The sequence below is a fragment of the Sinocyclocheilus anshuiensis genome, unplaced genomic scaffold, assembly GCF_001515605.1.
Source record: "Sinocyclocheilus anshuiensis isolate Anshui unplaced genomic scaffold, SAMN03320099.WGS_v1.1 scaffold579, whole genome shotgun sequence".
Classification (NCBI taxonomy): domain Eukaryota; kingdom Metazoa; phylum Chordata; class Actinopteri; order Cypriniformes; family Cyprinidae; genus Sinocyclocheilus; species Sinocyclocheilus anshuiensis.
In genome coordinates, this window is record NW_015551075.1 from 7,867 (window position 1) to 21,407 (window position 13,541).

At 34.7% G+C, this 13,541-nt stretch overlaps 2 protein-coding genes across 3 annotated transcripts in view; one reads left to right on the forward strand and one right to left on the reverse strand.

Annotated features, from left to right (window-relative positions):
* The first annotated feature begins 2,405 nt into the window (after nucleotides 1-2,405).
* On the forward strand, nucleotides 2,406-6,046 carry ankrd53 (ankyrin repeat domain 53). The gene is made up of 6 exons (XM_016452301.1): nucleotides 2,406-2,453; nucleotides 2,524-2,531; nucleotides 2,602-2,749; nucleotides 3,651-3,863; nucleotides 5,693-5,733; nucleotides 5,848-6,046. The coding sequence occupies exons 1-6, from the start codon at nucleotides 2,406-2,408 to the stop codon at nucleotides 6,044-6,046; spliced, it is 657 nt and encodes a 218-aa protein (XP_016307787.1).
* Nucleotides 6,047-9,107: 3,061 nt separating this feature from the next.
* The window catches only part of tex261 (testis expressed 261), a 16,393-nt gene continuing 11,959 nt past the window's right edge, over nucleotides 9,108-13,541 (reverse strand). Inside the window, exons 2-7 of one of the 2 annotated variants that reach the window (XM_016452191.1) lie at nucleotides 13,157-13,324; nucleotides 12,111-12,190; nucleotides 11,630-11,783; nucleotides 11,470-11,537; nucleotides 11,265-11,367; nucleotides 9,108-10,026 (exon numbers count right to left, since the gene is read on the reverse strand). In XM_016452191.1, coding sequence (XP_016307677.1) covers nucleotides 9,911-10,026; nucleotides 11,265-11,367; nucleotides 11,470-11,537; nucleotides 11,630-11,783; nucleotides 12,111-12,190; nucleotides 13,157-13,226 — 591 coding nt within the window. In that variant the 5' untranslated portion in view covers nucleotides 13,227-13,324 and the 3' untranslated portion in view covers nucleotides 9,108-9,910. Of the gene's footprint in view, nucleotides 10,027-11,264; nucleotides 11,368-11,469; nucleotides 11,538-11,629; nucleotides 11,784-12,110; nucleotides 12,191-13,156; nucleotides 13,354-13,541 lie in introns of those variants that run through there. The other variant, XM_016452190.1, reaches the window with a different exon arrangement.

The following is a 13,541-nucleotide window of genomic DNA, read 5'->3' on the forward strand; positions in this document are numbered from 1 at the left end:
GAAATGTTTCCTTGACAACTATAGCTAAAATAAAATTTAAAAGAAAAGTTTAAGGTTTTTATATGTTTTATTTTTATTTTTATTTCTGTTATCATTTATTTTACTTCAAGTAACAAAAAAATTATGGTTGTAGCTTTAATAACCTTGGAAATATCATAACAACATTTTTTACAGCTTATATAGGTCTTTAGTTTGTACACATTAACTCATGTTTATTTATACTTTAATGTATTAATATATGTAAATTAGCATTAGAGTATTGTTGCATTAACTAATGTTAACATATAAAGATTTATTGGAAATGTTACTGACTCAATTGAGTGTTCATTTGAGTCGGGGAGAGACTCTCCTCAGGCACATTTGGCCTTTGCAGTGTTTGTTTTCATTGGTGTTCGGTCATTTGTGCTGGAATCATTGCTCCGCCCACATCAGACTAGCTACATCCTTATTGGTCTAGACAGCATCCAATAGTAATGCACAACAGCTGGCAAGAGAAATACATGATCTCATTTTCAGGGAAGCCTAAAGCAAGCTTCATCAGCCAACATTCATCTGTAATCTTTCCTTCCTCCATCCCCCATTTAATCTCACTGCGCTCTGCTGGTCTGTGACCAGAGGCTCGTTCTCTTCCGTGTCCCTTTGCTCCCTTCAGCTGTCCAACAGAACTGATCCCAGATCAGAGATGAAGCACACAAAGGTCGTGACCCTCATCTGCGCCCTGAGCTTATGTGCTCGGTACATGATCTCATGACAGCACAGTGAGGTGGCTCTCTTTCGAAAGATGTGACATAGTTTGAGGGCAGTTAAAGATGGAGTTAGGATCAGTTTCTATTGACATTTTGTCAGAATGAGCCCTTCCTCTGCCTTTAGGCTCACAGCGGCCCAGAATCACTGCGGTTCAGAAGTTCACAGTGTCTCTTTTTCCTGTTACATAAAAAATAAGGCTGCCAATCAATTACAAAATTTAAGCATATTAATTATTACATGATATGCTCATTAGTTAAACAAATAAAATCATTATATATATATATATATATATATATATATATGTATTAGAGGCCGGTAAGATTTAATGTTTTTCAAAGAAGATGATCAATCTAATGTGTCCTTGCTGAAAAAATATTAATTTCTTAAAAAAAAAAGTTTGTTAGACAAAAGCATTGAATACACAAAATATAGCTTTAGAAGTCAATATATTGTTAGTTTTATTTCCACTTTTTATACTTTTTTTTTTTTTATAATTAACACACTAATGTCAAATTGACAGCCATAATAAAAATGAATTTGTAGTATAATGATCTGAATTAGTAAGCACTAAAGGAAATAAGTTTGTACTTTGAGAAAATTGACAATTAATACTGTATCACTGATATTTAAATTTGTTGCAGACATGCACTTCCTCTGATCATCATCAAGCGTCTGATGCCTCTCATCAGAAAGCATTGATCACATTGAGAACCCACAGAGAAACGGAGAATGTATATGATCCATATGATCAGCATTTGGATGCCATGTTCAAAATCAAGATCAATCTCTGCGTGCAGTCACAGGACAAAGAGCAAGTACAAAGTTATTCAGCTATACAATTCTGGTGTCAAAAGGCTAAACTCTTGATGGACACTTGATGAATTTCATCCTTTCCTTATTCTTCGCGATTCTTTATTAGAGTTCTTGATTATTTAACTTGGTCATATACGCACATATCCCGCAGAAATACATGTCCAGTTCAATATTTTAGTGGATGATGGGAGTTGACATAACATTTCAAGCAGCGTCACATGCTATTCTTCATTGAAAACATTTATCAAATTTTTCTATAATTATTACACACATTTAGGTTGTTTCGATGAGCTCATACTAAAAGATCATTTTTTTACCTAAAACCCAACAATAAAGAAATGTTAACCTAAAAACGTCCGTGTTTGTCAAGCAGCCTGACGCAAATGAATTGAAATAAACTTGATTGACAGGAGAGACACCATGGACACAGTCAGCCACAGAAACGACAACAAACTCGGCGGTCATGAGGTGAGTTTCTGCTCGATGTTTTTAGAAATTCTAAGAAATAAATAACGCATTTTTATGTGACATTTTGTAGAGGTTATGGTATTAATAACCCATAATCATTAATTAAAAAAATTATAAACTCATTGCATTTGTTTATGGATGATGGGAGTTGACATAACATTTCAAGCAGCGTCACATGCTATTCTTCATTGAAAACATTTATCAAATTTTTCTATAATTATTACACACATTTAGGTTGTTTCGATGAGCTCATACTAAAAGATCATTTTTTTACCTAAAACCCAACAATAAAGAAATGTTAACCTAAAAACGTCCGTGTTTGTCAAGCAGCCTGACGCAAATGAATTGAAATAAACTTGATTGACAGGAGAGACACCATGGACACAGTCAGCCACAGAAACGACAACAAACTCGGCGGTCATGAGGTGAGTTTCTGCTCGATGTTTTTAGAAATTCTAAGAAATAAATAACGCATTTTTATGTGACATTTTGTAGAGGTTATGGTATTAATAACCCATAATCATTCATTAAAAAAAATATAAACTCATTGCATTTGTTTATTTCTATTGTTAGTCGGTCGGATGTTTCCGGATCGCTGGTTCGGCTGGTTCGTGCATTTCCGCCAGAGAGCGACGTGCTTCACGCCGCAGCGTGCGGAGCGCGTGAGTGGTTGAGTTCGGCTCTGAAGAGAGCGCGGACACCACTGCACAATGACAAACACGTGCGTGCTTTATTCACTCACACACAATGCACTGTTATTAATTCAGCTCCAACCGCTTAACATTAGACATTAAAGATTGACCAGGCTCTTACACTGAAGGTTCAGCTGTCAGTGAGGGCAGATGATGACCAGTGCTGGTGAGGTCAGCTGGGTCTCTCGTTCCTCTTTTTCTGTGAAATGTTTACTGGTAATACAAATATCATGCAAAACTTATATAAGCAGGGGATAAATATTACATTAATAATCATAACGTACAAGGAGTTTATTTTAAAATAATATATGCAGTAACACATGTTCTGGAGCTTTTTAAACTACTTATTACTCTTGCAATTTCTGCAATTTTTTCATTTTCCATCGTACACTACACAAATATTCTGGATTAATATAGACTATGTAATTTAAGAGTCTTGATTTACGGTTGAGCAGTTTTGACATATTTATAGACTTCAATGACCAATGACCATGCGATAAGATAAAGATAAAGCATATATTATGAAGCATAACTGTTCATATTTATGGAAAAAATTCACATCCATAAACATCTTTACTGACATGTTTTACATAACTGTAAAAGTAAAAAGCCTATTAGGGCTTATAACATTATAACCAAGTATATCTCGATTGGTAACATCAGTTGAAACGGAAAGTAGTTTTGGAGACATTTTGGAAGGATTTTTGATAAAAGATCACGAAAACAATATGAAATATATATTTTTTTAAATAACATGCACTGATGAATTATGCAAAATGAGACCAGGGTTGGATGAATGAAGTCAGATATAGTTCATTACAATATGTGCAAAACTCTTTGTCTCCATTGTAAACAGTTCATCTATTGATTTAAGTGTCTAGATATTGTTGGGGCAACTGTATGATGTAAGTGTGTGTGTTTGTGTGTCAGGGTCTCAGTGTGCTTCATATAGCAGCTCTACATGGACATCTGGACTGTATGGATCTGCTGCTGGAGGATGGTGGTTCTGTGGATGTGAATAGCAGTTGTCCTCATGGACGCAGACCTGTACATATGGTGCTGACCGCTCAGAGCCGACCCAACACACACGCCTGCCTCATTTACCTGCTGGAACATGGAGCCCAGATCAATGTGTATGAACGCGTAATCATTAAGATTCATATTTAATAATGAAGGTGAACACAGATATGAGTATTAAAATGCAGATTACTTTGTTTCTTACATCAAAGTGAAACAATATTTAAAACCAATTTTAGTTATTATTTTGGAGTGAAACTGGATATTCAACAAGGGAATAAATGGGCGGGACTTGGTTTTACATACTAGGTTTTGATTGGATTAGGAAAGGTGGGTGTTACATAACATGAGCTAATGAGCAAAATCAGGCAAGAATTGGCAACATCAGAGAAAAGAAAAGGGAAAGTCATTTTGGAGGTAAAGCATGTTACTATATTTTGATCAAAGATTACGAAAACAATAATACATTTATTTATTGTGTTAAATAAATTTGTATTTATTTATATTTTAATAACATGCATGGATGAATTGTGCAAAATGACACCAGGATTGATCAGCCAAAAAGGCAAGTAATATTTTTAAGGTGGAGAAAGCTAATATTTGATAAAAGATTATGAAAAAAATATTTAAAAATATTTGTTTATTTTATTTTATATTGTCATTATTTTATTTTATTTTATTTTTTTCACTGATGAATTGTGCAAAATTAGACCAGGATTGGTTCATTTCAATTGAAAAGTAATTTTTTTAAGGTGGAGCAACTAATGAGCAAAATCAGACAAGAATTGGCAACATCAGAGAAAAGAAAAGGGAAAGTCATTTTGGAGGTAAAGCATGTTACTATATTTTGATCAAAGATTACGAAAACAATAATACATTTATTTATTGTGTTAAATAAATTTGTATTTATTTATATTTTAATAACATGCACGGATGAATTGTGCAAAATGACACCAGGATTGATCAGCCAAAAAGGCAAGTAATATTTTTAAGGTGGAGAAAGCTAATATTTGATAAAAGATTATGAAAAAAATATTTAAAAATATTTGTTTATTTTATTTTATATTGTCATTATTTTATTTTATTTATTTTTTTTCACTGATGAATTGTGCAAAATTAGACCAGGATTGGTTCATTTCAATTGAAAAGTAATTTTTTTAAGGTGGAGCAAGTTATTATATTTTGATCCTAAGATTTTAAAACAATATTGAATAAATAATATAATTGATTGTTTTTTTATTTTATTTTAATAACATGCACTGACGAATTGTGCAAAATTAGACCAGGACTGGAAACTATTATATTTTGGAAACTGGAAACTATTATTATATTTTGATCGAAGATTATGAAAACATTTATTCAAATTTATTTTATTATCTTTTTTGCAATAATATACAAACATGCACTAATGAATAGTGCAAAATTAGACTATTAAATTATTAGATACTGAACTCAAATTACCAGTGGATGAAAAAGCAGACATATGGATACATTGTCAGCATAATCATGATTTTAGTAAAGTTATGGTGTCAGAACTGTGTCCTCATATATTAAAGGGGTCCTATTATGCTCTTTTACAAAGTCTTGATTTTGTTTTGGGGGTGTACTAGACCAGGCTCTCACACTAGGTTGTTCGAAAAACACATTATTTTTCACATATTTTACATTATTACAACACCTCCTCAGTCTGGCATGAACGGCTCGAATAGTTCCTGTATCAAATGAAGGCCCGCCTTCTAAAATATGAAATGTGCTGTGATTGGTTAACTGGGCCAGTGTGTGCTGTGATTGGTTAGCTCCATAGCCGGCTGCGAGCTTCAGTGTAAATATTACATCAACATCAAATCAATTTGAGCTCGATTTAAACCCGTATGATTATAATCACTCTAAGTTCATCTGCCTTGGGAAAGCTAGCGTGTCTCCGACATAGTGATAACACTCGTTGCCTTCTCTAGTGCGACCTCTCTAGGATCTGGGGCCACAGGCTCACTGCCAGGTATCGGTGTCAGGTGCTATTGATTTAGATTCATTTACATCACATTGCATATGGGCAAAAGCTGATGGCACGAAGTCAGATACGCAAATGAACATAAATGTGTTTGTGCAACAGGTTTCTGAAAGATGCCATGTGGTGGAAAGACAAACAGCAGGGGATCAAGAAAAGCAAACAGCTACATGATCTCAGGCAGGTCCAGTGTTGCAGTGTGCTGGATCTGCCTCACTTGGGTCGCTCCCTAAAACCAGATGCCTCGCCCTGGACTGAGGTGGCCATGCACTTGGCCGAGGAGCTGAAGCCAGGACACTATTAGATACATTACACAATTAGAAAAAAAGGTACAAAAACTGTCACTGGGGTGGTATCTTTAACGAAAGGCACTAAAATTTACTTTTAATATACTGATATGCACTCTTTAGGGGTAAATAAGGTACAAAGTTGTACCGTTTTCAAAGGTACCGCCCCAGTGACAACTTTTGTACCTTATTTTTTCAGAGAGTATATCATCTATAGACACCAAAGTCATGTTCTCAATAGTTTCCAACCTTAAGATTGACAGCAGAAGGTCTGGACTCCATCGCAGCTTTCATTGGCTAAGAACCGCCCAAGAGGTGTCTGACTGGCATGTAAAGCAACCAATCATGTTTAGGGGCGTGAAAAAGTAAATAGTAAAATCTCTGTCCCTACAATAACAGACTGGTGTGCAGCCAGTAAATTATATAAGAAATTAAAACTTTTAGTGGCAGTAAAGACATTTTTAATGTTGCCAAAGATTTCTGTTTCAAATGAATGCTGTTCTTTTGAACGTTCTATTCATGAAAGAAAATAAAATGTTTGACGTTTCCCACAAAAACATTGCACTGCATTATAGCACAACTGTTTTCAGCATTAATAAAAATCAGAAATGTTTCTTGAGCAGCAAATCAGCATATTAGAATGATTTCTGAAGGATCATGTGACACTGAAGACTGGAGTAATGATGCTGAAAATTCAGCTGCGCATCATAGGAATAAATTACATTTTACAATATATTACAATAATACAGTTATTTAAAATTGTAATATTTCACAATTTTCCTGTTTTTCCTGTATTTCTAATCAAATAAATGCAGCCTTGGTGAGACTCAAAAACATTTAAAACATCTTACCGACCACAAACTTTTCACAAACTTTTAAACGGTAGGGTATAAACACTTCAGAATGTTGATTGTTTTTATTTTCACATTAAAGTAGAAAATAAAATGGTGCTTTTGTCTACAGTGTAGATGACGCAGGAAGCAATGGGAAAAAGGACCTCGAATCAAAGCCTATGTCTATGGCTCTGACACATTCTCGACAGGTTTTGTGAGATTCAGCGAGAGTCGAACGCTTTTCCAAAACACAAAAAATCTGAGCAAAGGCTAAAATTTGTGGAGTAGCTTTTAACTGCAACGTGCTTCTGCATGCACATCATCAAAGGGTGAAAAAGGGAGTAGAAAACATGTATAAGGGCGGAAAAAAAAAATCTCTGAAAAGTTCCTCAATGATGTAGGTGTGAATGAAAGTTGAACTCTTGAGCGAATGCGGTTTGGAGACTGGAGGCGTCAAGGTCGAAACCACAGTGACCCGGGTCACGGCCCAAAACAGCTCTGCTGTCGTCATCCGATCCCAGAGGACACTTGGCTTCATTTTTGACATGCGAGAAAAGCGCTGCCCTTTCACACTGACCTAGAATCCGTTTTCTGTATGTCGACTTTAACCTCAGCCATTACGAAACATGCCACAAAATAGTTTGATAACACCAGCAAAGGGCAACTTAATCCGCCCTCCTAAGCGATTCTCTCCCCAGACGAGAGCTTCCTGAAGTGAATGTGTGCTGACCTTTCCTCAACCTTGCACTCCAAGTGTAAGATCCCGTCTGCCAAATACAGAGGAGCGCAAATGTGTCAGTACAGACCGCGTTTGAGCCCCTCTGAGTCATTCGGACATTTTATTAGAAATTCTTCACATTTGCTGTTTAAGAAAATGAACAAAATCTGCATTTTGGCCAAAGATCTGTATTACGCAACCCAGATTTAATCCAAATTTTTAATGAAACACATCATAGTTCTGCTTGGGGCGATTCCTGCAAAACATGTTCATGAGGTATGAACATGTCCAAAAAAACAAAAAAAGTATACATACATACACTTTAAAGAAAATTAAGCTTATTTTATGAACAATTATCTGCTCTTTTTTTTATCCAAATGGGAAAATAGGCTTTTTTATTGCCAAGCTCAGTTGTTAAGACTTTTTGCCTAAACATTTCCTGATAAAGCACATTAATTTGCTTTAATTGTTAACACTTTTAGCATGAACATTTTCTGATAGTTGAGCACATTTAGTAATATCATAATATACACTAGGGGTGTGCAATATTAACAAAAAATAATATCTCAATATTTTCTGGGATTTTATCGATAACGATAATTAGACGATATTTTGCTGAGTGTGTTATTGTGCTGGTATCTTAAGGACTGCCGTGGACAGCTGACTTGATATTCTTCATATTCTGTGCAGTGGTCAGTTCACACTGATAGAAATAAATCTTTTCCAATAAGTTTTAACTGATTTTTACATTTTATGGGCATTTTGACCTTTATAAAGCCTTTTTTTTTTTAATTGTCCATTATCTTTTGAATACTGATATTTGAAATTATTTAAATAATAAAAGATACTCTGAATGTGAAATTAAAACCGCCAGTAGGTGGCAGCAAGTCACTGTTAATAAGTGAGTCAATGCGATTGAACCGAATCATTTAAACGATTGATTCATTCAGGAACAAAACCGCATAATGTTGCTCAGAGACGCAAAACAGCGCTGTGGTTGTGTTTGGAGTTATTTTTTGTTGTCGAAATAGCACAAAAACAGGAAATATGGTGTCTAAAGCGTAAGTCTCTTAATTAACTTATTGTTTATTGAACTGTTGTAAAAAATATCACATTTGTAATCAGTCATTTTTGGAGAAAAAAACGGCACTCTTCGTGTGAAATTGATTAACTATTTGAAGTGGTATAAATATATTAGGCCACGACTTCCCATAATAGACTGAATCATCAGCACTCTAGTCTAGACTTCACGTAATGTATGTGTGCACTCTATAGGGGTGTTTTGAACGTTTTTTGCAAAATACTTGGTCAAATCGCACATCGTTAAAACAATTACGATATTATCGCAAACTATATATATCGCACACCCCTAATATACAAATTTTTAGACCTTAGAAAAATTAAAATGTCATCCTGACTGACTGAAAATTTTTTTGAAGGCAAATTTATTTAAAACTTTTAATTTATTAGACTGGAAAAAACAACGCTCAAATCGCTTAATCTTAATAATGCTAAAAAAGCCTTCATTTTCTTGTCGATCTGTTTCTGATTCTGAGATTCACCCACGATGCATCAGATCCTCATTTGTACATGACAATGTTTACCTTTCAAAAACTCATACAACTGAATTTTATTATACTCCTGTACAGCACACAAATTAAGCATGGCCAACACTATGGCTCTCATGACTGCAGTATTTAAAGCAACAAATTACCCTAAAACGACCTTTTCTTTGCTTGTCACACCACCAGTTGATATAAAATGGATTTATAAATCAACACAAACAATCCTTACTGAAACTGACTCAACATCAGGTTATTAAAAAATGACTTGCTTAAAGTCTAACCTTAAACAAATACGTGTAGTGTAGATGTGATGAAGAGTGAGCGAAACAAACACTGGATTCAGGGTAAAACATTTCTTTGAAATGTGAACAAAAAATCCAGACACATCAATTCATTCATGAGCGAATTGGCTTTCGATTAGAAGAAAATCAGCAGGAGCCTCTAGAGAAGCCGAAGCCCCTTCCACAATCATCCACGTATAGACAGAAGATCAAGCCTTTACGAATGAAAGATTTCTCATGTCCTTTCATGTCTTTAGACGCCTAAGAAGAAATTAGCTGGCAACTCTGGACATGAAACAACAGACAGGTAAGTTCATTCGAGGGTTTATGTGCGTTTGTTCTGATCTGGTCCTCTCCCTCGGCTACAGATTCAATCTCATGATCATCGATTCTCCCACAAAAACAAGCTGTCCACTGAAAGGGGCCGGTGGCCTGAACAAACCCTCCCAAACCCCTCCGTCCGATGCGCATATGAACCGCTTCATCAGTACATCTTCTGTCGGCTTGGCAAAACGGCCTCCTTCAGGAAAGAGAAGATGAGCAGGATGCCCGAGCGCTTGCCCCGCTTGCCTTTAGTGAAGTAATTTGACACCACATCGTCTGAGAAAAACACAGGAACAGGGAATAATGAACAGGAGTTAAATAGGACTTAGACTTCACTGTTATAAATGTCTGGATGGAAGTGGGTGATCAGTAAAAATTTTAATTACATTATTTTGTAACATTCTGATGATAATATCATAATATGCACATTGTAATGGAACCCCATATATTTTTGATGGCATGTAAATTACAACAGAACATTTCTTTTTAATATTATTATTACTATTTTTTTATTAGACTGAAAAATGCATATTTTAATATTTTTTGAAGGTATGTGAATTACCAAAAAAGCTTTATTTAAAAACTTATATTAATAAAATCTATTTTTATAATTGTATTTATTATTTTTATTTAATCAGACAATGTTCAAAGTAAAATGCATATTGAATATTTTTAAAGGTATATAAATTATTAAAAAAAAGCTAATTTATTTTTAATAAAATTTTTATTTTTATTTTGGATTATTTATTTATATTAGGCTGTGAAACAATGCTCAAAGTTACATTAATATTTGATTATTTTTGAAGGCACATTTATTACAAAAAAATATTTTTAATAAATTATTTTTATTATATTTATTTATTAGTTTTATGTAATTAGACTTAATTAATTAATACTTAATTAGTATTAATTAAGTATTAATTCCAAGTAAAATGCATATCTAAAGTGTTCCAAGTAAAATGCATATCTGAATATTTTCTGAAGGTAAGAATTACAAAATAAAAACAAATTTATTTTTAATAAAATCTATATTTTTATTATTTTATTTATCATTATTGAAATAGACTGAAAAAAACAATGTGCAATAAAAATGCACATTTTTGGACAATTTTTTTCAGTGTTAAAATGCACTTTTTTTTTTTTATTTCAAATGTACTTCTTACAATTATACTAAATGGCACTAAATAATGCAATTAAATATGTTATTTTATACATTATGCACTATGTATTAAACTATGTTATCTACGCTTTTTAAACCCAAACAAAATTTTAACTGAAGCTAACTTTGCCCACTTTTTAACATTTTGAACATATCCAGAGATAATTCACTCAATCCCATTACTTTTTACACAGACTTCTACAAATTTTCAGACTTCTACAAATTTACCAGTATTTCAATCACCCCTGAAAGTTTAAGGATAAGGATATAGTTTAAGTTATAGTTTAACACACCCGTGTGGTCATATAGACTGTATGAAAACACAATTTGCTTTGATTGTCAGATTGTCACTCACCTCCCTGCTGCATAGTGGATGGAAGAACATTTTCCCCAGCAGAGAGAGAAACGAAAAATGAGAATGGAATCACCCACAGACATACAGTGAAGTACGCTAGAACCTGAAAACACACACACATTAGTCTGAACATCCCACAGTAAACTCTGACATCCTTTAAGCAGCATTTTTGTGGTTTAAGTCTTTAAAATGAAAAAGAGCCAACCTCAGAGAAAGGATAGTACTCCTCCGCAAAATACTGGAAGGCCATATAGTGGTTTAACACAACCAGTGCTGCAAAAGAGAGCAAAGACACAGATGAGAGGAGAACACAAGCACAGAGATCATAGTAAAATATGTCTCCTAAGATGCTCTTCATCACACACCACATGACAGAATGAAGTTTGGCGAGGTCAGCATGATATATGGAAACGTCTGAAGCAGACCGAAGTAAACAAGGTTGGTGAAGAGACCCACTCCGATCATGAGCGTGGGGAAGCCCTCAAACAGATAGAGTCCCACCAGCACCGCTGTGGAGAACTGAGAGATGAGAGTACGAGTTAGATGAGACGTGAAGCATATGTAACCTAACATCACAAAAAGCATGCGATACTGTCTGAAGTACTGTTGGAGAAAACATCGTGCTGATGCCTACTAAAGTAACTGATGGATATTGACAAATGCATGCAATTCTCACTGGCAAATTACACTGGAGACAGTATGAATTTGATTCAAAAGGATTTGTGTCCAGTATGATACTCTGGTCACCAGATACGGCTGGAGTTCCGCCAATATTAGTCTATGCAAGCATCACCAATGTAATGACACACACGTCAAAATAAACGTTACTACAAAGGTAATACTCACCATAATCATATATTTTATAATGCGACTGGTGGCGACTGTGTACTCCTCTATTAACTCTGCCAGGTAATACAGGCCTGCAGCTGTGAAGACAAATAGCAAACTGAGAAAAACTACAAGCTTATACAAACAGACTGTATAAGACAACACTTTACTTAAAGCCTTTACGCATAATGCATTAATAATAAACATTATATCTTTTCATAAATAACTGTAACTGAAATTAAAATGCATTATAATATTTGCAGATTCCTTGTTACATCTGAAATTGGTTGTCTATTTGCATTATACCTTCTAAAAGTGAATCAATGAATAGACAAGTATTATAATGTGTTGTAACTGCGGTTACAATTATTCATGGGATCCTAGAGTGCATTATAAGGTGCATTACAAGGCATAATTAATAAACTAAAAATACTTTTGTAAGGCATTATATCTATCTATCTGATTCTGTCTGTTTATCCACCCATCCACAGAGTAAGCACAGGTGTATAAATACAGATATAACTGCTGGTTTGTAAGGTTGCCAAATTCTAAGTCATCATTTTTATTACATCTGCATACGAGGACAGAGACATTTGTACGGTTTTTACGACAATGTCCACAATCAGCACGTGCCAACCACACTAACTTAGTTGAAAATTAGCAAGTAAAAAGAGTCAAGTTAGCCATCATACATTTGCAGTAGGCAATCCTGTCAGAGATGTGACTTTTCCCTAATGGATGTCATATAAATGGGTGGAGCGATTAGTAATCGATACAGTCCTGTATTCTGCAACACTACAATGTGAAATAGAAAAACAAATGCAAGCCTGAAACACAATTAGCTTAATTATTATGATGATTTTAGGCAAATAGATGTGACCTGTGTTTTGTTTTAGCTCAGTCCACTGTTAATCTGTTCTACAACGTTATTTTTTTACCATAGGCTACTATTAATTAATAATAAACAGATATTTTACAGACAATAAGGCACAGGAGCTGTGGGATTTCTTTGGTCGCGTCAGCAAAAGGGAGTTAGCGGCTAACAGCGGCGACATAAAACTCACCGATAGCGAGAGTAACGAAACATATCTGCACCACCAGCGACAACCAGCTGAGTAAATAAATAAACCACATCTTTTTAAAAGGGCTAGTCGAATAAATACGGGACTGGTAAACAATAAAGGAGATGTGTGTCTCCGCTGCTAGGCTAACAACTGAAGCGGTCAAAGTTTCTTCTGCGGCTTCCTCAGACGTAGCTCGCAGCTGAAGTGGGAGTCTGTTGACAAACAGCGCCACTCAGGCTGGAGGCGGTATTGCGTCTGTGAAAAAAAACTGAGAAATAATAACACAAATGGAAGTATGAGAATTCTGTAGCGATTCTACAAATATTAATCAAATCTGTCTAGATAGTGTCTGTGGACATTTTCTCAACCAACTAGGTGATTTATA